At 38.8% G+C, this 26,985-nt stretch overlaps 1 protein-coding gene across 1 annotated transcript in view; it reads left to right on the top strand.

The window, feature by feature from the left end:
* Positions 1-26,985, top strand: part of LOC136879371 (chromosome-associated kinesin KIF4B) — a 174,446-nt gene that overhangs the window by 137,491 nt on the left and 9,970 nt on the right. The window contains exon 9 of the mRNA XM_067153187.2: positions 7,943-8,101. Coding sequence (XP_067009288.1) covers positions 7,943-8,101 — 159 coding nt within the window. The remainder of the gene's footprint in view (positions 1-7,942; positions 8,102-26,985) is intronic.

Here is a 26,985-nt window from a genome sequence, read left to right as displayed (position 1 = left end):
GGCAATGAACTGAATAAGTAGCACTCGGAAACTGTCCTGTTGCATTAATAAGCGAAGTGAATAGCCATTAAAGAAAATAATACTCGAAAGAAAAAGTCTGACTTCATAAATTATGGATCACTCAAAATACTGGAAAGTTCTAGGCTTTCTGGAAATGCGATATGCGTATTCTGAATTGTCACAGTCTTTAAGAATCAAAACATAAGTCCCTGTGCAGCACTTGGAAAGCATTGCATATTTTACAATTAAACGTAATGTTGAATGTCCCCTAAGTTCAATGTTCCAGAAATTGATTCAAAAATATAAGTTCGAATAAGTTCGAAACGTAAGTTCAATGCGATACACAACACACGTGAAATTCAATCGTCGTCGAATAAGTAAGTCCTTATGTGGCACTTCAAAAAAAAAACAAAGTTCCAATGTGTAGAAATAACAAAGTTCCAATGTGCCAAAATGTTAAAGTCCCAACACGACACTCGAAGAAAATAAAGTTCCAACGTCTCGAAATGTTAAAGTCCCAACACGACACTCGAAGAAAATAAAGTTCCGATGACAATGTTCCAGTACGTCACCTTAAGAAAATAATAAAGTCTTATCGCGACACTTGGCGAAAATAACTAAGTTCCAATGAGACGCTTCAGAAAAAAAACAAAGTTCTTATATGGCACTTTAAGAAAACATCAAAGTCCAATCACAACACACGAAAAAAACAAAGTCCCAATGTGGCAATATGACAAAGTTCCAATACGATGCTCTCAAAAGTAAAGTCCCACTCAGGCACTTCAAGAATATGATAAAGTCTTGATACAACACTTAGAGAAAATACCGAACTTGGATTTCGCAGACTGTCGACTAGAAGTTCGACAAGCACAACACTTCTCTTGTCACCCGTGTCACAGAGACGGCGGAGTGACAGACACTGAATTCGTAGGTCGGGTGAGCCTCCTTTTATACACGTTCGCATGGAAGTGTCTAGAACTCTGGTACTATCTACCCTTATAACTTCTATAATACTCGGTGGATTTTCTTGAAATCTGAAGAGATGATGTCCATTATAGAGGCTTTTAAGTTGGCAGTGTCAAAATAGCTATGAATTAGCTCAAAAATGTACTTTTGAGGACAAGCTGGATCATTACCATATATGGTAGCGGATAGCTGGCTTACGGCGGCCACGTCACTCGCTGGGTACGTCACTGCGTTCGGCGGGCTGCCTACCTTCCACCTCGCGCGAAGTTCAACAAACATACTTCAAACTTCTGTCGTAGCGGTGTTCCCGGTACAGTATCAACAAAGTGGAAAATTAAAAATACTTAGTTGTGAACAAAATGTGTAATTGAGTTTACCTAGGAACTGTTAGGCTATGTTAAGAAGTACTGAAGGTCAGGATGACGATGGCTGAGAGACATATTACCAAAGAGGGGCATTACAGTACAGGTGATCGATGTGATCTTTGTAGGCTGTGAAGGTCGGAGGAGTTTGGTATGGCCCCTGTGATGAAGCAAAGACCGTTGAGTTTGATTCATGATGAGTACACCGAGAAGTTGTCATTTCCTAACATCTATCTTGGACAACCCTGTTAGTTCAGCATTGAAAATATAACCTATCTGTGAAATGATGCAAATAAATTAATCATTAGTAATTTGAGTTTCATTTATTGAAAGACATATTTATGATCATTTGATTTTCCAAAAGGGGCTTCCACACCACTTCTCTCTCTTTCTCTCTCTCTCCCTTTTTTTTCATTTTCTTTTCATTAGGAATTCAAATTGTTGATAATTAGTTGAAATGGGCCCAGTTTGAATAAGGGAGTTCATAGATTCTTCTCTCAAGATTTGGTTCAAATAAAAATTTTGGGGTTTAACTGCTGTTGAAACCTGTCCCATTCACATTACCAACAGTGCGTATATGAATGCCTTGCTGATCTTAAGGAAGATGCATCTTATTAAGTACTATCTGAGCTACCCATCATTGATTGGAAGGGACAGATTTCCTCCCGACGCACCCAAAATAAGGACTGTAAATACATAGAAAGCAAAGAAGCAAAGTTAAAGTGAAAAGGCAGGCATCAAAGATTTGGAAATTAGGACGAACACAAAAGGATCTCAGTGGATAATATAAGAACTGCAAAGAGCAAACAAGTATTAGATCGAGTTACATATCTCTTTATATGTGACTTGATCTGACAGTTGAACGTATCCACAAAGACGCACATGAGATGCTGTCAGTTGGTACAATTATTTCTTTATTTCTATTTACAAATTAACACACACATAACCTAAATCACAGTATCACAAACAAAACACTTCACTCCGAGAACATCAACAAGGCCACCATTTTAAAAGCAACTGCCTGACACTTCAATATGGAGACTGCAACTATTGCATGTCAACACAGGACATATATTCTTGTTACACCTTAACTCTACTGAACAGTAACTCCCCGGTCACCGTCAAGATCGTCTCCTTATACAGTGGAACCTCGATTATCCGTTCCCGAAAAATATGTTTTCCCGGAATATGCTTTCAAATTACGTGGTCCCGCGAGCATCGTAATTAAATCACGTTGTAAAAGTCCTGCATTATCCGTTCCTCGAAGAAACGATTTCCCGGATCAACCGTCCAGAATTCCAGTCCCATCAACGCTAAATCCTCGATCAATCGTTTTTTAATAAACTGTGTCTCTCGAAAGGACGGCTATGGCATATTTATGGATCTTGGCGTTAACGACCCGTGTTTGCGATAATTAAAGCAAGTACTGTACCGGTACTGGAAAAGCGATCAGCGGTGAACTTGCATAAGGGACCATCTTAGCATCGCATTCGGGTGGTATTGTTTAGAGAATGTCGGAAAATCATAAAGCAGAGAGTGGCCACAACAATTGCAAGGAGACACGGCGCATTTTGAGTGCTCTGTTTGAAGACGGAATGAGTTTCGTCGAATGTTCGCACTTATAAAACGTCCATATTATGTCCAAGGTTAGATGTTTATATGTTCAAATTTTTTTCAGTCGTACTGCCGAACAGGTTTTCGGCACTTTGCTCAGGGCACTGTAGAGTAACTGGGCTTTCAGGCAGGAATCGAAACTGCTCCTTCTTAACACAAATTCAGTATTTTTGATATTATCGTACATGATTATGTTAGCGAGACCAGAACATATGCTGCACCTTACATTTAAAAAAAAAAAAAAAAAGAAAGCCATGGGAGGTCTTGGGGTTGCCTATTACTGTTTAGGTCCTGATGTAAGACTGGGAATTTTACGTTTTCATGTTAAAATACCAAAAACCTTAGTCGTTTTATTTGCGCACGTTACATTTTAAATGGTTGGTATCATTTCGAACTCGTACTGACACGTGCAGCGACGCGCTTTCCAGATGACCTCAAGGTCACGAATAACCGTAATTTCTAAAGTTTTGATGATATTTCTTTTATCTTTCCAATTTGACTGGATTTGTGACGTGCAGAACTGAATATAATGCATTCGAGAACTTTTAAGAATCGATACATTTGAAACCATGTTTTCGAGTTCAACATAACCTTTAAAAGTCGATGTAGGCCTAATTTGCGCGGTACGAGATTTCCAGAAACTGACTATGAACTGTATACCAGAGACCAAATTACAATGAAAGATTAAGAAATGAAGGGATTTTGCCATCATTTTGGGTGCTCTTGTATCTAATGTGCTTTATTTTTATTAGATGAGAGAATTAAAAAGCTACTTGTGGTCGATTGTCGTTTGGATCAATCAGTCACTACTGATCTGCATTTAGGACAGTCGCCCAGGTGGCAGATTCCCTATCTGTTGTTTTCCTAGCCTTTTCTTAAATGATTGCAAAGAAATTGGAAATTTATTGAAAATTTATTGAACATCTCCCTTCGTAAGTTATTCCAATCCCTAACTCCCCTTCCTATAAACGAATATTTGCCCCAATTTGTCCTCTTGAATTCCAACTTTATCTTCATATTGTGATCTTTCCTACTTTTAAAGACACCATCCAAACTTATTCGTCTACTGATGTCCTCCCACGCCATCTCTTCACTGACAGCTCGGAACATACCACTTTGGTGTTTGGCCGCAGCGCGTGACCTTGAGTGTGCCGCGCTGGTCACCGGGAGCTGGCGGCTTTCTACTACAGATCTGTTCGTCTGCGAATTCAAGCCTTTTTGATCTTCGCATGTTGGTAGTGCCTAACAGAGTGAAAAACTGACCTCCAACATTCATAAACATTTTACATGTTTTTTATGGCTGATGATGACCTAGACTAAGGTCGAAACCGGTCCCATTTAAATAGAAATGTGATTGCTACGTTTCTTTCTTTTGAGTATTGAATAGGTTGAACCTCCTTTCCAGTTATTTAATTTTTAGCATCAATAATTTCAATACGGAACAATGAAATTTTTATCTTTAAACATACCACTTAGTCGAGCATCTCGTCTCCTTTCTACCAAGTCTTCCCAGCCCAAACTTTGCAACATTTTTCTAACGCTACTCTTTTGTCGGAAATCGCCCAGAACAAATCGAGCTGCTTTTCTTTGGATTTTTTCCAGTTCCTGAATCAAGTAATCCTGGTAAGGGTCCCATACACTGGAACCATACTCAAGTTGAGCTCTCACCAGAGGCAAATATGCTCTCTCCTTTACATCCTTACTACAACCCCTAATTACTCTCATAACCATATGCAGAGATCTGTACCCTTTATTTACAATCATATTTATGTGATTACCCCAAATGAAGATCTTTCCTTATATTTACACCTGGGTATTTACAATGATCCCCAAAGGGAACTTTCACCCCCATCAACGCAGTAATTAAAACTGAGAGGACTTTTCCTATTTGTGAAACTCACAATCTGACTTTTATCCCCATTTATTATCATACCATTGCCTACAGTTCATCTCACAACATTATCGAGGTCATTTTACAGTTGCTCACTATCTTGTAACTTATTTATTACTCTGTACAGAATAACATCATCTGCGAAAAGCCTTATCTCTGATTCCACTTCTTTACACATATCATTGATATATATAAGAAAACATAAAGGTCCAATAATACTGCCTTCAGGAAATCCCCTCTTAATTTTTACAGGGACAGATAAAGTTTCACCTACTCTAATTCTCTGAGTTCTATTTTCTAGAAGCAGAGCCACCCATTCAGTCACTCTTTTGTCAAGTCCAATTGCACTCATTTTGGCCAGTAGTTTCCCATGATCTACCCTATCAAATGCCTTAGATAAGTCTTGCTGGAATCCTACAAGTTGGGCTTCAGTGGAATAACCTTTCCTAAACCCAAACTGCCTTCTGTCAAACCAATTATTAATTTTGCAAACATGTCTTATATAACCAGAAAGAATGTTTTCCCAAAGCTTACATACAATGCATGTCAAACTAACTGGCCTGTAATTTTCAGCTTTATGCCTATCACCCTTTCTTTTATATACAGGGGCTACTATAGCAACTCTCCATTCATTTGGTAAAGTTCCTTCATGCAAACAAAAATCAAACAAGTACTTCAGATATGGTACTCTATCCCAACCCATTGTCTTTAGTATATCCCCCGAAACCTTATCAATTCCAGCAGCTTTTCTAGTTTTCAACTTTTGTATCTTAGTGTAAATGTCATTGCTGTCATAGGTAAATTTTAATACTTCTTTAGTATTAGTCACCTCTATCTGGACATTATCCTTGTAACCAACAATCTTACATACTGCTGACTGAATACTTCTGCCTTTTGAATATCCTCGCATACACACTCCCCTTGTTCATTAATTATTCCTGGAATGTACTTCTTGGAACCTGTTTCTGCCTTAAAGTCCCTATACATACTCTTCCATTTTTCACTGAAATTAGTGTGGCCACCAATTATGCTTGCCATCATGTTATCCTTAGCTGACTTCTTTGCTAGATTCAATTACCTAGTAAGTTCCTTCAATTTCTCCTTACTTCCACAGCCATTTCTAACTCTATTTCTTTCCAACCTGCACCTCCTTCTTAGTCTCTTTACTTCCCTGTTATAATATAGTTGATCTTTACCATTCCTTACCACCTTTAAAGGTACAAACCTATTTTCACATTCCTCAACAATTGCTTTAAACCCATCCCAGAGTCTGTTTACATTTTTATTCACCGTTTTCCACCGATCATAGTTGCTTATAAAAAACTCCCTCATGCCTGTTTTATCAGCCATATGGTACTGCCTAACAGTCCTAATTTTAATCTCTTCCTTTCTTTCACCATCTATTACTTCGGTTTTTCTATAGAGCTCATCTGGTTTTACCAGCATCACATCCAGAATATTCTTCCCTCTAGTTGGTTCCATCACTTTCTGAATCAGGTGCCCTTTCCATATTAACTTATTTTGCCATTTGTTGGTTATGCTTCCTGTCGTTCGCATTACCTTCCCAATTGACATTTGGTAAATTGAGATCACCTGCTACGATCACGTTCCTTTCCTTATCGCTTCCCACATAGCTGATTATCTTATCAAATAATTCTGAATGAGCATCTGCGCTACCCTTTCCTGGTCTGTACACTCCGAAGACATCTAGTTGCCTATTATCTTTAGAAACGAGCCTTACCCCTAGGCTTGGCGTTATTATATTTTTCGAAGAGTTTGGCTAGCCTAATCAAAGTTGCTGAACTGAAAGGAGTTTTCACGGGAAACTGACGAAGATTGCCCTGTAAAATTGAATTTAAAGTATTGAGATTTTGAACTCTTGTACCGGTAATTAATGCGGTTTCGCGGTCTAACATGCCTGCCTCTCATCCAGAGGGCCCGGGTTCGATTGCGACCAGGTCAGGCAATTTTACCTGGATATAAGTCTGGTTCCAGGTCCACTCAGCCTACGTGATTACCTTTAGTTGTGGAGCTATCTAATGGTGAGATGGCGACCCCGATCTACAGAGCCAGGAATATTGGCCGAGAGGATTCATCACACTGACCATGCACCCTCGTAATCTGCAGGCCTTCGGGCTGAGCAGCGGTCGCTTGGCAGGCAAAATCCCAATGGGGCTGTAGTTTGGTTTGGTTTAGGAGTTTATGTAAGATTATAATTATACATATTTCATTTTTGTGATGTTTAGCCAAATTGTTGATGGTTTTCATTCAATCCCGGATTTTCCATTTTCCCGTGTTGTACGTTTTATTTTCATGGTCCCTCGAAAAATGGAGAATCGAGGTTTCACTGTATATGTCCTGGCCAGGTTTCCAGAAAGATACGTTACAAAAAAAATACCTTCTCAAAAAAATTCTAGAGTGCCTAATACATAGATTATAATGTACAGAATATTCTCAGTCGTTCTCATCTACCTATTACCATTCTGGAAGTTACAATGTGTTTCACAATTATGGATTACAAATTACATATACTGGTAAGAAAGAATTATATACAGGTTCTTACATTAATTGAACTGATATAAATGTCTATATACAGTGCATATTTCATGATATAACCTCACAAACAACGCGATCGTATCGTATGTACATATGAGTAATAATAATACTAATACTAAATGGATGTAAACACTTCATAATTATACATTATAAGTAATAATAATAACCATAATCGTAAAATAATAATAATAATAATAATAATAATAATAATTCGAGCTTGATATTTGCATTAGTTACCCATGGTTCAGAGAATATTGTTTTCGAGTTATATCTGTTTATCACATTTGCGTCAAGTTGTTGAGTTTTTTCCAATTCTTGGGGGTGATTTTGTATTGGAAAGTAAGTGTGCTGTAAACTGTATCTGTTTCTGGTAAAATTAAGATTTTTGTTTGATTTTAAGCTGTGCCTGTTTTGTTTTCTTTTGTTGGAGTCTAATAATGATTTTGGACACGAAACATTTTATTATTATTATTTCAACTCAAACATCCTAACTACTTCTTAGCTCATGAAATCCAATTTTCTTTAATGTTACTGGTATGCATTCTGATTTCAGCCCAATGATGAAACATTACTATGAGAAGTACAAGGCAGACCTGAACGAGACCATTGAAAATGCTGTGCGTTCTCAGCTGAAGCGAGAATCCGTTGTATGCTGCTTGCCACAAATACATGCAAGGGAGAATGGCCCTGATGGATGTAATGAAACATCAACGTAAGTTAAGATTCATGGTTTTTTTTGTCATGTCTTATCTTCTTGTTTACAGTGTTATAGAGGATTTTTCCTCCTATTTTACCATACCCTCTCTTCTGGTAAAATGTTGGCATACAGTATAACACCCATTTTGCATCACCTTGATTTAGAAGAGCTTGTAAACTTGGAAGTGTGGGTAGGCGACCATGAGGCCCTTAGCTGAATTCTGGCATTGCTTCCACTTGCTTGTATGATACTCCTCACTTTCAGTCTATCCTATCCAACCTCCCTTGGTTACATTTTATTCTTTTCCAACCTCGACGGTATTACGTTTGCAAGGCCTAAGAAGTCTTTCATTTTGACATATTTTATGACTTTTGTCTTTCTTTTGGCGGTACCTTCATTTTTCAAAATCCATTTTCCTTCTGATTAGTGTTAATAGAGGATGGTGGCTCTGTTGTACTTTCTCTTGAAACAATAATTAGCACCACTGACACCTTGATTTAGCTTAAACCCACAATTAATGCATGAAATTTCAAGTTTCAAAATATTCTGCTTAAGAGCAGTGTAATTTTACATTCGATTAGGCATAATTTTCATTAGGGTAAGAATGTGCACTTAGTGTAAGGAAATTTTTTAAATATTTGTGTATTTATTTGCGTTTGTTATGGTTATGCAACGTCAAGAACCTATGAAAAGGATATCTAAGGGTGACAAGCCAGAACTGAAATTTACTCGCACTTAACACTAAAGTAGGGTGTCAGTATGTCAGGTTCACATGTACATTCGACGTTAACTGAGTGCGATGTTCTTACATAGCCACCATCGCTGACAAGTAAAGGCAAAGACTGGCAATGTCTCACCTATATCATCATGTAGTAAAGGCAATGCCTTGTCGCTGTAGCCACATCTGACGATTTTCTGCTAGCCTCTTCATTTACTGTATGAACCACATACCAGTTCGCTGAGTTCCTGATGTATGACATCCTTGGTCATTGCCTGGTTCTCTTTCCCAGTACCTTTTCTCTGATGGTGGTTCGGAGAAGAGAGTTGTGACTCGGTACGTGTCTAAGGAACTTTTTTCCTCTTCATCATATTTAATAAACATTGATCCTTGATCCTCCTTTACATGAGTTATAAATGATTGAAAATTAGATTTCTATAATTGTTATGCACACTTTTTAGACAACGAATATTTCCAGATATATTTGGAGGTTTACAACATAAAAAACTTGACTATCTTGGTTATTATTCCTCCTGCATTAAAAGTACATGAAACGTACAAGATCAGAAATTATACTTTACAAAACTTAAATGAAGTACAGCTAATATGAATGGCAAAACTGGATATATTCTATTTTGAACCCCATAATATTGTAATGGAGCTGTATACTAGTCAAATAATATCTTGCGTTATGAACACCTTGGCTGTCCGTGAACTTAAATACTTCAGTTCAAGAAATTCTGTTTAGCCATTATCCCATGATGTCGATAATGACGGACAAAAATTGAAATGAAACTACTGTAGAATTTCGGAGGATCAAGACTAATTCATCAGATTTGCAAAATTCCAGGTTAACTACATTTGAGTGGATTGGCGATGAGAGGAACTGAAATTCCAGTTGTCACGGAAAGATTAGCAAGTCAGTTTGGAATAAATTTTTGACGAGTTCAGGTTGGTTTTTCATATTGTGTAAACACCATAACATAGTGAATAATTCACTTTTAGATTATTGCTTTTTAATATGAATGTGCTTTTTTTGCTGTAAACGGAGTTTAAATGAACATCCTATTGTTCTTTAAGGTTATTACCTGCAGCTTTCTAATTTGATTCACCTCTACATTACATTTTAGCACAATTGTTAACTTTTTCATTGTCATCCTTTGATGACCAGTTTATGTTAAAGAATCACTTTTACAGAAAATTTATAACTGATTTAGCAGTGACTGGTCTAAGAAATCCATTGTAGATTATATGATCTACGACTGGAAAATGAAGAGGAATATTATAGATGTCAGGGTAAAACCATCAGATAGTGACCACAGACTACTGGTAATGAAACCGAGAACAATGACGGAAAGGAAGAAAACAGAAAAGCAAGAAAGGCGTACAGTAGAAGTCCGTTATAGCGAGAATTCATAACGGCGAAATATTTACTCGCTATGGCGGATTGTCATTATATCCAATTTTTTGTAAAAGTCGGGAAAACCCCCATACACATTAAAATCAGTATGTAATGGCAATCAGTTTGTTCAAAACTTGCGTCTTCGCAGATAATACCCGCACTACGGCTTACTCGGTTTTTTTTTTTTTTTTTTCAAAATCCGTTACTACGTGAAAGTGTGTTTAATTCATTCTAAAAAATATATATTACCGCATTTCTCCAAATCCAAGACGATCCCCACTTTTTCCTACAAATATTTTAATCATGCTTAAAAAGTTCTTTGTAAAATCATAATGAATGTCTTTCTTATACAGTACACATTTTTAGACCATTTGTAGATGCCGAACGTTGGCTTTACTTATTCCGTATTTTTTTGCAGCTGTACAATTATGCTTTATTTCAGCGGGTTTAATAACCATTAACTTAAAATTGGCATCATAATATCGAAGGGAACTCGTTCAAAATTTTCCAGCAATACACATTCCACGCATCTCTACAATACGACGATCCATCAGGAAAATATTCTTGCTTACTATAAAGCTGTTACTTTCACTCAGCACCAGATATAACTGGCTGCCGCTACACGCACGTCTTGCTTGCCGGATTCGGCCAACTTCAGCGGCTAGTGTTGTATAGACCTTAATCGCAGACTTTGAAAGTCAACAAACGGGTTTATTGCGCCGCGGTATTGCAATTCCGCCCTTGTATTTTTGTGCACATAACTCACAATTTCATCTTCAACTTCTTTAAAGCATCCTTGTTGCACGCCACTGAATGTATTGTTTGTGCAGTTTGCATTTTTAAGCTATCTTTATCTTCATGGTAACGCCGAATATTGGCTTTAGTTAGGTCTTTGCCATATTTTCTTACGGCTGCACAATTATTATACATTTCCGAGTGTTTAATAGCCATTAACTTAAAATTAACATCATAACATCGACAAGAACGCATTGAAAATTTGCCGGCAATACCTGTTCCACGTATCTTTACAATACGACGATCCATCACGAAAATATTCCTGCCGTCTATAAAACTTAATTTTACTAAGCGTCAGGTACAGCAGACGCGTTATAATTCTGCTACTGAGTAGCCGTGGCCTTTCTAAGACCGAGCTCGATAGCTGCAGTCGCTTAAGTGCGGCCAGTAATGAGGAGATAGTGGGTTCGAACCCCACTGTCGGCAGCCCTGAAAATGGTTTCCCATGGTTTCCCATTTTCACACCTGGCAAATGCTGGGGCTGTCCCTTAATAAAGGCCACGGCCGCTTCCCTCCTATTCCTAGGCCTTTCCTATCCCATTGTCGCCACAAGAACTATCTGTGTCGGTGCAAAAAAAAAAAAAGTAGCCTTTTGTCAACGAGTTTTGTGCGCGCGCGCTCGGGGCTGAAAAGAAACAGCGTGGTTACTGCGGTATTTGCCAGTGGTGTTCATTACTATCAGGCCGCAACTGCAAAAACTACCCTTGATATTTCACATGAGATTCTGAGAAAAAAAAGACATCTTGGATTCGGAGAAATATGGTATCACTCCAGAGGCTTCTGTGGCAAACATTTCAGTTATCTTCTTCAAACGGCGTCACCTAACCCAACCGTATATGTATCATGAAAACCTATTTGAAATGCATGTAGAGAAATGATAACCTCCTTGCTAAAAATTGACATGGGAATAGCTTTCCGAAATTTAACTAGACACGAGAAAATATAAACTATCCTCTGTAATCAGTGAAGTACCCTGCCATATCTTGAGGTGTATCACATTCTTACTTAATTTTAGTATACGGTATAGCATTAAAATTAAGAGATAGTTTACTTCAGCCTTTATTTTTAACGAGTTAACAACTGCTATCAGCCACGTTATTTACGCATTTATTATGAAAACGTGTTACCCTCCTTCATTTCAAACTTTTTTTAGTAATACCCGTCGACTGCTGTCCTCTAGTGGACTCCACCGGCGCCTTCGAATGTTGACGAGATAGCTCGGAAATGCACATAGCGCGAAAACTATACCGTACCGAAGGTGATCTATTGCATTTTGTGGCAAACGTTTCAGCGTCATCTATCCTAACTCTACTGTACTATATATATAATGAACACATACTTCAAGCGCCAGTAGAGAAATTATAACCTTCTCGCTTTAATTTATATGATGATAGCCTTTCCGTAATTTAACGGACGCGAGAAAATATAAACTAACCTCGTAATCAATGACGCACTCTGCCATATCTTGAGGTTTAGGCCTATCTCATTCTTACTCAATTGCGGTATTTAGCATTAAAATTAAGCGATTGTTTATTCAGCGTTTATCTTCAACGAATTAACAACGGTTATTGGACACGTTATTTACGCATTTATTACGAAAACATGTTCTTCTCTTTCATTTTCCTTGCGGAAGAGCAGTCAAAGGGTATTACTAATCGACTCCGACATTGTCATCGAATGTTGACGAGGGAGCTCCCTAGTGGGCATAGCGAGAAAACGATACCGAAGATGATCAATCACATGCAGTATAATGACTGGGTGCATAAATATCGGCAACGGAAAAAATCGAGTGCGCATAATCGCTCGTAATGACGGATGCATCAGTGATAGGGCTCTTGCTGTAACCAAAGGATAATACACAGTTTAATATAGGAATTTTGAAGGGACGGACAAAAATAATTGTTATAATGGGGTTCTCGTTATATGCCGTACTCGCTATAGCTGACTTCTACTGTATCAAAATATGGAAACTGAAGGAAAAGGAAACCAAGGAAGAATACCAGGAAAAAATAAGATTGAACGTACCAACATATGATACAAAAACAGGAGAGGAGGAATGGGAAAGATTCAAGAAGACACTATTAAAAACGGCAGAGGAAGTTTGTGGTAGAACTAGTGCAAGGGAAAGATGCAAGGAAACCCCATGGTGGAACGACAAAGTCAAAGCGGCAGTTAGGGAGAAGAATAAAGCTTTCAGAGTATGGTTTCAACAGAGGACAATGAAGGCAAGACAAGAATATAAGATGAAAAAGGAAGAAGCTAAAAAGGTTGTAACAGAGGAGAAGAGAAAATGGATGGAAAAGTGGACAAACATGATGGAAGAGTATAGCAAGGAAATAAGAAAGTACTATATGCAATGGTCAAGAGTAAGAAGAAAGGCAAGAGGGAAGATGTTATAATGATAGACAAAAATGGAAATGGAGAAACTCATAGGAATGTGGAAGAAATATTTTGAAGATTTACTAAACCCAGAAGGATGCACTGAGGAGGAAAGTAGAAGCAGGAAGGAAGTAAGAAATATGGAAGAAGAAAGACACTTAACATGGGCAGAAGTGGAGCTAGCACTGGACAAGATGAAAGGAGGGAAAGCCCCAGGGTTAGATGAATTGAGTATTGAGATGGTGAAGGCAGAAGGAGAGATAGGGAAACAGTGGCTTTATCATGTGTTAAAAGTAGTATGGGAGGAAATGAAGACCCCTGAAGATTGGAAGTAGAAGAAGAAGGGGGTTTATCATACCCATTTTCAAGAAGGGGAATAGAAAAGAGTTTAAGAACTATGGGGGAGTCACATTGATATGCCACTGTGCAAAGGTGTTTGAGAAGATTCTGGAGAATAGAATCAGAAAGAGGGTGGAAGAAAAGAAGAGAAGAGCAGTATGGCTTCAGATCAGGAAGGTCTACAGTAGACCTTATGTAAGGCAACTATAAGAGCGCCATAATGAATGGGGTAAAGATCTTTTTGATGGCCTTCATGGACTTTGAGAAAGCTTATGACCGTGTGTGTAGAAACAAGATATGGGAAGCCTTACAGAGAAAAGGTTTCGAGGAACAGACCATAGAAAGAGTGAAGGAGATGTACAATGGGAGTGTCAGTTGTGTGAAAATAGGAGAGAGAACTGGCTGGTATGAGCAAAAAGGTGGATTAAAACAAGGAAGTGCTCTGTCACCTTTGCTCTTTGTAGTAACAATGGACGAGATAAGGAAATAATCGAGCGTGGAAGACAAGCAGGAGCATTCCTGAAAAGTGTCAGAAGCCTGGTTTGGACCAAGGATGTCCCTCCGAGAAGCAAAAGCGTGATATACAGGATATACTATATACCTATTCTGACGTATGCAGCTGAGACTTGGGTAATGAGGCAGAGAACTGTGAATAGAATACAGGCAAGTGAAATGAAATTTCTGAGAAGCAGGATAGGAGTGACAAGATGGGATAAGATGAGAAGTGAGAAGGTTTGAGATATAGTAAAAGAAGAGCCACTACAGAATAGGATAGAGGCATCTAGACTTAGATGGTATGGACACATGAAGAGAATGACAGAGGAGAGGATACCGAGGAGGATGCGCGAACTGGAGATAACAGGTAAACGGCCAAGAGACAGGTGGATAAAAGGAGTGGAAGTGTGTGTACAGAGAAGAGCAGACTGGGCAAGAGTGACTAGGGAGAAATAGTGGGAAGACAAGAGGAGATGGAGAGGCTTATTTTCCAAGCTGACCCGGCTTACAGCTGGAAACTGCGGATGATGATTATGATGATGATGATGATAACGACTATTATTCAAATGTTTCCTGACACAAGGTTAGGGATGATTTGAGATATTGTATGGCTGGATGCCCTTCCTGGTGTGAACCTCAGTTCAAGAGTTTTTTTTCCAAACTGTTTTGTTAGTGGAGAATTTAATGAAGATGAAATAAATAGTGGTGAATGAAATTGGATAAAGTGGTGGCCTGTGGATAGGAACTCTCCCAGCATTTGTCTGGAAGTGAGAAAGTTAAAATGCAGAAAACAATTCTCAGGACAGTCGATGGTGGGCTTCGAACCCACTCGCCTCCTGAATGCAAAGCTTTGCTTCTTATAGCCACTCCGTCTTGAGATGCTATTACTGGAATATAATACAAAATTAGTGATTCAACTCATTGGCTGAATGGTCAGTGTTCAGGCCTTTGGTTCAGGGGGTCCCGGATTCGATTCCCGGCTGGGTCGGCGCATTTAATCGCCTCTGATTAATTCTTCTGGCCCGGGGACTGGGTGTTTGTGTTTGTCCCAATCCGCTATTCGTAATCATTGTGGGACATTGCCTAGCGCTACGTGTGCCTTGCTGCCGCTAAGAGAATTGCGCACTGTTTTTCTTTTGAATGACTTGTATTTTACTTCTTCTAAGTTTTACAGTGTCTACCCCCGTTCATTTCCTTTTCATATTGCCTCTTCTACTGATCCTATGCATTGTTTTCCATTTCTTAATCGGCTGATGATGACCTGGACTAGGGTCGAAACCGGTACCATTTCTAATTATTATTAAATGAGAATGTAATTCACTACACTTCTTATTCTTTGGTATTGAATAGGTGGAATCTCCTTATCAATTATTTCAAATTTAATTGTGATATTCTTCAATACGGAACAATGAAATTTTTAACTTTAAATGAATTCAATTTCTCGTGCACTAAGATGATTTGGGTAGTAGAATATTATAGACTTAAGCAGTTCAATTAAACCAGACGAATTTATGTAATACACTCGGTAACCTGGAGTTATCAGATTTGCTCCTCACATCGTTAGATCTCCTGGGTAACAAGTAGTGGATGCTTACTCGCAGATTATTCTAAAAGTAGTAGGAAAAAAAAGGGAATGGAATGGCGATAAGGACATCGCCCCTTGACGACATGATCACCCAGGATCAATTAAAATCCACATCTTTTGTTCTTTCTTCATTTAATACAAGTAAAAATCCACCAGCAATAGCAGAAGTAGCTCCGTCCTGAATTACTCTCCCAAAAAACAACAACCGTCGCCCATTGTCGTTCGTGCATGGAGAAAAGGTTGAATTTAGTTCCGTGGTTGCTGCTAGGTGGCAGTACAATGTCAACAGCATGCCTACTGAATGTTAGCGCTACAGTGGTGGACCGCGCAATTATGAGCTCGCAGCATAAAATACTTCCAGTTCCATTTCGATGAGTCGAAATAATCGTGATAATTAGTTTTGATCGAAACGTAACTTGATAAGTGCCCAAGTACACTACAATACATATACAAAGTCCGTAACAGTTCCTCCTCCCGCGAAAGATTAACATGGGGTAGGATGAAACGAAGTTGATCGGAGCTAAAGGAGCACTTCAAATATACATGTAATAAATTTTCTTACTTGACGTTTCTAGGATAAGCGAGGTTACTGGTTAGAGCGAGATCCTTGAGCTTACATGATAAGCTGATAACTCAACAGGCAGTTGAAGCAGATCAACGTGCGTCAGAGTCCATAATTAGATTTGTAGAACAAGTTCACGTCACTCCATACGATAATGATCTATTAACACAGAAACAGTCGATTTTGAAAAAGTAATACACGAACCGTTACAGTTTCTTCTGATTATTTTGCACAAGGTTTCATACTAAATTCCCGACACCAAGGAAACAGGTCTCAACTATCTTTTGAACAATACTAATAAATTAAATTATTAATGGAAATTTGGGGCTTCTACTATAGAGAAAGGCACGATTCACATGCAAAAACCATTTATATGCACCTAGGGAGAAACTGGAAACAATTAACCTAAGAAATCAGTACATCAAAATCATTTAACTAAAGTAACACAGAAAACATCATGTCCATTGCTACATAATCAGCCATCCAACCAATCCACATAAGCTACCAACAGAATAATCTAAGAGTTTCAAAATAAACCCCAAAGCAGGACCCCCAAGGAAGGAGTTACATATGAAACCAAGAAAACCCCCCCAAAAATAAACTCTTGAATGCAGTAGCCGCAGCACAACTAATCATTGAGTTAAATAATCGATAACTAAAATGCTTAAATAGCACAACAAACTAATTTAGTAATTTAAGGTAGGTCAGGAACATCATCTCACAATTACAATGCATAACCAACAGAAGAAGAAAGAGACTAGAAACCAATTTAACGAACAAATAGCTACACGGAATAAGGAAGGATTTAAAAATTACACAAACATGGCATTCAGGAGGAACATAATCAGAGCAAGGAAAGGATTGACTAGACCAGTTGGAGACCTCTTAAATTTCAAGATGACAGGTTCTGGAATAGTATGTTATCAGCAACAGATCAGACAATTAACACCAAGCTAAGAATAACTTACAGATCGAATACTAATACTTCACAAGACCATAATAAGCCACATTGAACCAACAGGACAAAAATAAGGAAGGAAGGAACTCAGGAGGGAAAACCATCTGGAATCAGATAGCTAACCTACTACACAGGATTACTAACACAATTCACTCCACAATGAAACGTCTAATTAATTAAAAAGGCAATGAAAAACCTCAGATCAGAAGACTAAAAGGAGAAATAACGAGCAACGACTCACACAGCGTACACCACTGGTTATACCTAAGGATCTCAGCGTTACCTGGTCTATAAGTACGTGATATCCACATCACACTGTCACTTAACGGCCAAACAGGAACCTCCCCCTATTCCCAGGAGAGCAGACGATTAAAATATAAATGGCGGAATACGAGGCCAGTCTGTGGAAAGTGCTCGAAGAACTATGAAGAAGGCAGTAACACTGCTAATAGCCCCCATAAACCATTAGGAAGATTCCAGTACCGACTAGGGAAACCTAGCTAGTTCCATAACTAGCAAACCCATAGAATGGTAAGATGACTAACCAATCACGGCAAGAACCCCTGAGGAAAAGAAAATACCATAGAGTGACAGGTAACATCAAATGAGCTTTACGGAAAAAAAAAATTAAACAAGAGGACATCTGATCAACAGATCATGCAAGCATACATGGGATGAAGAAACCAGAACCCACAAAATCAACCAGAAACTACTAACAAACCAAGGTGATTCACAAAGAGTTGCGATAGATATCCCATACCGAAGTGCCATACCCACACAACACCAGACTCAATAACACAATAACAGTAATGAAGGGCAAGATACACGAGTTAACTCATAAGAGATTAAAGGATAGTCATCCTCCAGAACATGACTTCCAGCCAACAAAATCGCCACCAATAGAAATCACTTTCCCGAAAGGAACCATAAATCCAGGACTCGAACCATGCCATTTAGGTTCGGAGTAGATACACCCCTCAGGTTAAGATTTCCTTAACGGAACCAAAGAACATGAACAACAAACTGTAGATCAGGTAAATGACACTTCATCATCTGCAATCCGCAACCCAAAGGTGAAAGCCAAACACTAAAAGAATGCCAGATTTCAACGTTAAAAAAAAAAAAAAAATAATAATAATTCAAGTACCAAGTTCAGAGTAGTGCACTGACCGATTCAATCAAGTTGATTAAAGAGCAATAGAATTGAGGCAGCTTCAGGTCGACTAGTTTGTAATAATAATAATAATAATAATAATAATAATAATATCATATGACTACATTCACAAATGAAGTTAAAACACCTCATACGTAGAATAAAGCACCCACAACAGTTGACAAGGATAACCAAGAAAGAGCTCTGGATTATTTAGCAATAGATAAATACAAGACATCAGAAGCCAGGAAATGAGACGCTCTTAAGACACAGAGTCCATGCACTAGGCAAACGAGTTACCATCTCTGACACTGACTAATTATATAACACAAAAATCAATAATCACTCCATAAATAAATAACACAGAACGTAGCTTGGATCACTACCAAGTGCAAGACACACACAGTGAAAAGATGGAGATGGGAAAGCTTTCATACAACAAGCACACTCCATTCACCTTAGCACAAACATACTACAGGCCAGCAATGATCAAGTTGTGTCATCATAGGTGAATTCAGTACAAAATACTCTACGCAGAAACAGCCTAGAAGGTTTCCGCTAGGTAAAATTACAACACTAGCAGGTAGAAAACTAACCTCAAAACATAATCTGCAAGTTTGACAAGGTTAAATACCAAAATGGTTAATCAGTAGTACACCACACAAGCACAGGGTTTCAAGTACACAAACATAATAATCCAAGGGAATAGAGCAATAGTACCAATACAGATAAGGTCACCGCAATTTCGTAGATTACAGTTTATTAATCAAAAAATAATAATCAAGTTAACAGCTTCAGTAATGAGCCATCCACCAATCTTAGTATAATAAAAACAAAATTCACTCATCGATCAGCAGCATGCAAACCAAGATCAACTAAAAATACCAAATGGCTACCGAAGCTACCTTTCAAGGTTACATTCAACCAAGAGCCCTAGTAAACGTAACCAGTTAACAAGCCTTAATTTGGGAAAGATACACACGCTGAATGCGTTTAGATACGGGATCACTCACTAATACCGATACAGGGGACAAAAACTGCAACAAGGTACACGGACGTTGATATCTGGGGGCAAGTTTAGCAAAAAATTTATGGATTTTACATACACTTGATCACCAACCTTCAATTTCGATGAGGTTCTACCTTTATCATACCGCTTTTTAACCTTCTCATATGACACAGCCAAATTCTTCTTTGCTTCATCCCAAAAATTTTTTACGTCATTCGGTTTTGACAACTCAGGTAAGAGATCTTCAATACATAAGAGATTAGTCATCAGAGAAAATGGCGTGTAGCAGAACTTGAGGTCCATAGGTGTCTTACCATGTGACTCGTGAATAGCGGAGTTGAAGGCATGAGCCAACCAGTGCAGACAAGAATCCCACTTGGATTGGTTGTCATGATGATATACAATCAATGCAGACCGTAGATTTCTGTTCAGCCTTTCGGCATAGGAAGGGTTCGGATAATATGGAGTGGTAGTTACATGGGAAATGCACAAATCAAACAGATACTTCTTGAATAAATTACTGGCGAAGGAGCTGGCATTGACAGAAACCAGAAACTTGGGAGGACCAAAGGATGCAAAGATCGAATTTAAGCAGCTAATAGAAGTACGGGAGTTGGTGGATCTGGTGGGAAAAATCCAACAAAACCTAGAAAATGCATCGATACATACAAAGATATGGGTGTTTCCCAGAGAGGAACGGGGAAATGGTCCCACATGGTCGATGAATACCCTTTCCATTGGGCGTGAGGCTTGTGACGATGACAACAATCCAACCTTGTTATTTAAGTTAGGTTTACTAATGCCACAGGATTTGCAGGATTTAATCATGGTTCTAATGTCATGGTCCATCTTCTTCCAAATGAAGAACTACCTGATTTTCTGGCGTGTTTTATAGGTTTCTAGATGACCTCCAATGGGAGAGCAGTGATAATACCTAAAGATGACTGGTACTAGAACCTTTGGGACAACGATTTTGAAGTTACGGTCCTTCCGACCCTTGCAACAGAGAATGCCCTTAGATAAGGAGTAAGGTTTAACTTCGGTACCGCTAGTAATTGAGTCAATGATGCTTTTCAACTCTGGATCAGACTTTTGATGATCACCAAATTCGTGGTACAACAGAGGAATGTCAGTAAGTATGGCACTAACACCAACGGTGTTAACTTGAAGTTCATCCTCAACAGGGTTCACGTCAGCCCCACAATTCCCATCAAACATCCTACTCAAGCTGTCGGCAATGACGTTCTCAGAACCACGGATATGCCGAACATTGAAATTAAAAGATGAGATTCAGAGTGCCCATCTGGTTATTCTTCCGGTCCTCTTGGGCCTATTTAATACCCAAGACAGAGCCTGATTATCGGTCTCTAGGTCAAAGTTCACATGTTCGATAAAGGGCCTAAACTTCTCTAGGGCAAATAATACAGCTAGACATTCCAGTTCGTAGATGGAGTATTTACTCTCCAGATTGTTGAGGAGCCTGGATACATAGGCTACAGGCCTTCGCCCATTTTCATGCTCCTGTAGGAGGACACCAGCAATAGCTCGCCCAGAGGCATCAGTTTGAACAATGAAACGCTTCTCAAAATCTGGAATCGCCAACACTGGGGCATTTGTAATTGTAATTAAAAGATCAAGTTCAAATTCAGTTAGGCAAAATTAAAAGGAATTAAATTAATCATAGAACTTTCAAGTTCATTAAAATTAAAATCAGGGAAAGAAATACAATCTGAGCTCACAAACCAGTCCACTGGAGAAATCCTCAGTGAGGATAAATCAGAAAGAAAAAAAACAACCTTAGAGAAATGAACCAAAGAACGGCGTACTTAATTGACACTTAACCCTAAACCGGGTTTTCACATAATACCATTTTCGAGAGTGAAAAATGTTCCTTAAGAACCACTTCAACTGTAGGACGCGAGCAGTAGCATGTGAAATCCACAGATCATAAGTTCAACACGAACCAACTTTAGGAAAAGAGAAATTAGATCGAATATAAAAATGACCAACAGTTACAATAGCCAAGTCAAATATAATCCAGAATTAAATATTAATGGTTTACAACCCCCAAGCAAAATTCAACAATCTCACCCGTGACGCACGTCAGCTGTCATCACATAACAAAGCACAGAGACGGCAAATGTCAAAATAATCCGGGCAACGCCCACATACATGTAAAAGGTGCTGCCATGGCGACCGGGTCACATAACGAACCCCAACAAAATGGCTACCCACCCAGAAAGGATAAATACACAGCAGAATAGGTGATAAGAAACAATTTTTGGCTCTTAATCACTTCCCTGATGGGGATATTCACATAATGAAGATTTAACACGTGCTATAACTTTACAAATAGTTACATAAAAGCCCCAACAAGTTGGTAGTTAATTCACAATTTAAAATGACGAAGATTACAGTCTATTAACGGTATTGGCTGAATTCAATTTCTCGTGCACCAAGATGATTTGGGTAGTAGAATATTATAGATTTAAGCAGTTCAATTTAAGCCAGACGAATTTATGTAACACACTCGGTAACCTGGAATTATCCGATTTGCTCCTCCCATCGTTACATCTCCTGGGTAACAAGAAGTGGATGCTTACTCGCAGATTATTCTAAAAGTAGTAGGAAAAAAAAGGAAATGGAATGGCGATAAGGACATTGCCCCTTAACGACATGATCACCCAGGATCAATTAAAATCCACATCTTTTCTTCTTTCTTCACTTAATACAAGTAAAAATCCACCAGCAATAGCAGAAGTAGCTCCGTCCTGAATTACTCTCCCAAAAAGCAACAACCGTCGCCCATTGTCATTCGTGCATGGAGAAAAGGTTGAATTTAGTTTCGTGGTTGCTGCTAGGTGGCAGTACAACCTTGATAGCATGCCTACTGAATGCTAGTGCTACAGTGGCGGACCGTGCAATTATGAGCTCGCAGCATAAAATACTTCCAGTTCAATTTCGATGAGTCGAAATAATCATGATAATTAGTTTTGATCGAAAGGTAACTTGATAAGTGCCTAAGTACACTACAGTACATATCCAAAGTCCGTAACACTGTCCCCCCCCACATACTCTCCATTTACCTCTTCAAAACATTCCTCTCCGGAATCACTATTTTGTGAGAACACATTCAATTTCCTAGTCAAGAAGAAATGAATGTGTACTTAGAGACGCAATCATGATGCACAATGACTCTTCCATGGCTCTACTTCAGAGAAGTCTGTCACTGTCATTTCATGTGGCGGCTCCATACATTGAACTACTCAGCAAGATAAAATTAAAATTCAGGAATACTCAGCAAGATAATGACACAACATCATTAAACAGTGACCACACTTTAACATTCTGTCATACTCCTCCAATACACTCTACAACGACAACCACGTGAGTACTACTACTACTCACACCCTCCAACAACAGTTACTGCTGTCCAGCTCCACAGCGTAATGACGAAAACAACACCACTCCCACGCCACTAACTCCGGTGAAACACTCGCCATCCATGACGACTCCGATGACAGCCTACACTACTGCTGTCCAACTCCCCTACAATGTCTGTTTGTTGTAAACCAGTATTTTATATCCTAGTGATAAAGTACTGGAATCTTCAGGGTGTGGTTAGGAAGGAAATTCTCATTTCGCATCCCAGAAGGCGTACGGGGAAACCAGACGAGAGCATCATACAAGGAGAGGCCTGGCCAGCTGGGAGGACCCAGTCCTGACTCACTCTCCCTTTTGGGAAATATTGAAAGGAGCTTCCAGATGGCTGGAAGTCACATGGGCATGCAACATTAGAAAGACCTTTGTGAGTCCATTTCTCTTCAAAAAAGGCCTTATTGAATGACATAATGATTGACTTAAAAAATTTAATGAAGTACAATACTGTACAATACAAGAAAAAATGCATAAATACAATAGCCTTACCCAGTGCATGGTTGTTGTAATACAAAATAAATAAAATATGCCCAACTCTTGTGCGTCATTTGTAATCTTAATAAAATAAATGTGAATGAAATGTGAGGTCCTCACATTTGCATGGTGCTACCATAAAATGGTTATAGGCCCTGATAATCACGACATTCATAGCACTTGGTCACAGCACAAGATTGCGGTGCATTGGAAAGGTACCATGCACAGGGCGATGGAACTGCAGTAGTGAGTCAAGCTCCGTGCTGAAGAACCTCACAGTTATGGATTAACTAAGTTGAAATCAAAAAGAAATGGCTTATAACAACTATTTATTCTTTGAACAAAATGTTATCATCTTTATCCTTCTCTTCTTCTTTTTCCTGTAGTGTGAACTACTGAATCACATATATTGAGTTCCATAGATGATTGATAGCTATTTGTGGAGTATCATTTGTAAAGTGGATTGTCCATTTGGTCGAAGGAGATAGCCTGCTGTTAATCCTCAAACAATAGGGACTGGGAAAGAAGGAATGTTCCGTACCATATATGGTACCTGCCCTTGCATCAACGACCATCTGGAATAGAATGTGTAGCATTATTAAAATATTACAAAACAGTCCACTAGGAGGACTGGAAATTTTCCATTTAAGGCCATACAGTTTTCTTTAATTCAGGGTTGTTTGCATTGCATTTTATGCCAAAGTCAAGGAACTGGGATAATTTTCTGTTAAAGGCTTGTTTCCACTCAATAGAGGGTCCTTTTAAGATGGGTTTTACTTAGAAACATGAAAGAGAACACACAATAGGGTAAAAACAATTGCAGTTCAGTGTAGAAGAGAAGACAAGGGCAACTCGACACCTATTTATTTATTTATTTATTTATTTATTTATTTATTTATTTATTTATTTATTTATTTATTTATTTATTTATTTATTTATTTATTTATTTATTTGGGAAACCAAAACAGCGAGAAGCCGAATTACAGAGTTCCGCAATGAAATACATATTTACAATAGAGTAGCACAAGGCAAGCATAAAGGAAAGTGGAAGAATAATGACGAAAAAACATCTAACGATAAAAATAGAGGAAAAAATTAAAAACTACCAAAATTAGAGACACAACATATAAAAACAAAAAATAAAGGCTAAAGAAACAACGAGAAAAATTGTTGAACGTAAAACGAAGAGAACTTATAGCTAGTCACAGTAAGATAAATACAGATATAACACTTAAGTAATGGTATAGTACAGTAAAAAATAAATAAATATTATATTATGTACAAAAGAGAGGACAGCAATGAGAAGAGAAAAAAGGAGTATGAAGAAAATGAACTAGGTTAAGTTAAGGAAGAATCGATTAAAGGAGGCATACGAAGAAAAAACGTCCAAGTTCCTGTCAGAAGATAAAGAGTTAAGGAGGGTTGGTATGCGGATAAATAAACTTCTTTGAACGAGAGAGGGGCGGGAATACGGAATATGAAGGGGCGGATTAATCCTGGTTTTGCGAGTTGGAACATGTAAGGAAAAGAAGGATGCAGGTTCAGGAGAACGAAATAAACCGTTAACAGCGTTATATAGGAATCTAAGGTCGGCTACATTCCTGCGACTAGATAACGGGTGAAGGTTTAACTTGTCTAGTATCTGATTACTGCTCAAGTTTCGACAATCAGATACTCTGGCTCTAGCAATGGCACAGAAGAATGACTGCACGCGGTCAATATGATTCAGATTAGTGGGTGAAGAGGTAGACCAAATGGGAGACGCGAATTCAATAATCGGTAGGATGCAAGATACATAGTAGGCTCGGAGGGCGTGGATATCGGTGATGTCAGAAAATCTATACAACAAACCGAGAAGTGACATTGCTCGCGCGGTTATCTTTTGTATATGGGGACAAATAACAATTTACTGTCAAACATCACTCCTAAGTCATTTTGTTCTGTTAGAGTTGGGAACGGGTTACCGAGGAGGGAGTATTTACTGAGAATAGGGTATTTACGAAGCGTGATCGAAATAGAGGAACACTTGGCAGGATTAGGCTTAAGACGCCATGTGGAGCACCATTCAGAGAGTGAATTAAGCCCACTCTGTAAGGAGTTTACGTCAGATAAAGAATCGATTTGTTTGAATATTTTACAGTCATCTGCAAATAGTAGAATTTCACAAGAAACGGAGGATATAGAATTAATGAGATCGTCAATAAATAAGACAAAAAGAAGCGGACCTAGGACACTGCCCTGTGGGACGCCAGAATGTACCATAACAAGAGTCGAACTGAACCCATCAAGAACCACATGCTGAGTTCTGGTATTGAGGAAGCTCTGCAGGAGAGTTAGCAAGCGAGCATGGATATTAAAACGTTCTGAGAGTTTATAGGAAAAAGGAAGTGCGTGGTCTACGGTATCAAAAGCCTTAGCAATATCAATGTAGCACACGTCCAGTTGATAACCGGCGTTAAGAGCAGATGTTGCACGATGGAGAAGAACAGCCAGATTAGTTAGGCAGGAGCTACCAGGAAGAAAACCATGCTGATGGGACGATATATAAGGAAGTGTGAAAGAAAGAAGGCGCTGGTGGATAATCTTTTCACAGATGAGTGACAGAGTGGGCAATATAGAAATCGGACGATAGTTTCTGACATCAGACCTCTTTCCACTTTTAAAAACCGGAGTGATGTTAGCGATTTGCCAGTTGTCAGGAAAGTAGCCGGCTAAGAAGCAACGGTTAAATATAACAGCAATAGGATGGGCAAGAGTCGTAGCGGTATTCTAAAGGAAGACAGGGCTGAGACCATCCGGACCAGTAGGTTTATTTTCTGGCAGGGAGGAAAGTAACGAATAGACTTCTGACTCAGAGGTGGAAAGATTACTGAGACTATGAGAGGGAACAGAATCAATAGACGGAAAATCAGGGAACTGAACAGGTGCAACAAAATTAGACGCAAAGTAATCGTTGAAAATTTCCGGTCTATTACTACCACTGGCTAAATTATCACCCCAAGTCACTGTGTCTGGCACACGCTTTGTATTTTTCCTGCTGTTTATCAGAGACCAGAATCTTTTACTATTACTTCTCACTTCTAGGCAGGCAGAGTTTATGTAGTCCTGGTAATCCCGTTTTAGAAGCTGTTTATGGTGTTTGCAAAGGTCAGAAAAAGTTTTATAGCTGGCTTCAGAAGGTGACCTTTTCCAGTCTTTCCAGGCTTTCGTTTTATTCATTTCTCCAATTTTGGTGTCACTTTTCTTCCAAGGTGGGCATCTGGCGGATGTTTTACGAGTGGGAACAAGGTCACGGATCACAGCACGAGTCAAGTCATAGAACAGGTCCACTGCTTCTTGCACTTCACCCACTTGCAGCAAGTGCTAGGGTAGAAGAGAGAGGGTGTGATTGACAGCCTGCCAATCAACCTTCCGCCACAAGGGTACACAGTTCCTTGTAAAGGGTCGATGACATTTCGGGGGGCGGGGAGGGGCAACAGAGAATGTTGCCTCTACAGACTTGTGGTTCGATTTAAAAATATTTCGTCCCACAGAAATAACGGAAGGCTCAACGGAGCAGAGCAGGTAATCAAGAAGACTATCCCCGCAGGTG

The sequence above is a fragment of the Anabrus simplex genome, chromosome 8 (assembly GCF_040414725.1).
Source record: "Anabrus simplex isolate iqAnaSimp1 chromosome 8, ASM4041472v1, whole genome shotgun sequence".
In the NCBI taxonomy this organism is placed as follows: domain Eukaryota; kingdom Metazoa; phylum Arthropoda; class Insecta; order Orthoptera; family Tettigoniidae; genus Anabrus; species Anabrus simplex.
The sequence above is the reverse complement of the archived record's forward strand: the minus strand, read 5'-3'. Positions and strand labels throughout refer to the sequence as shown.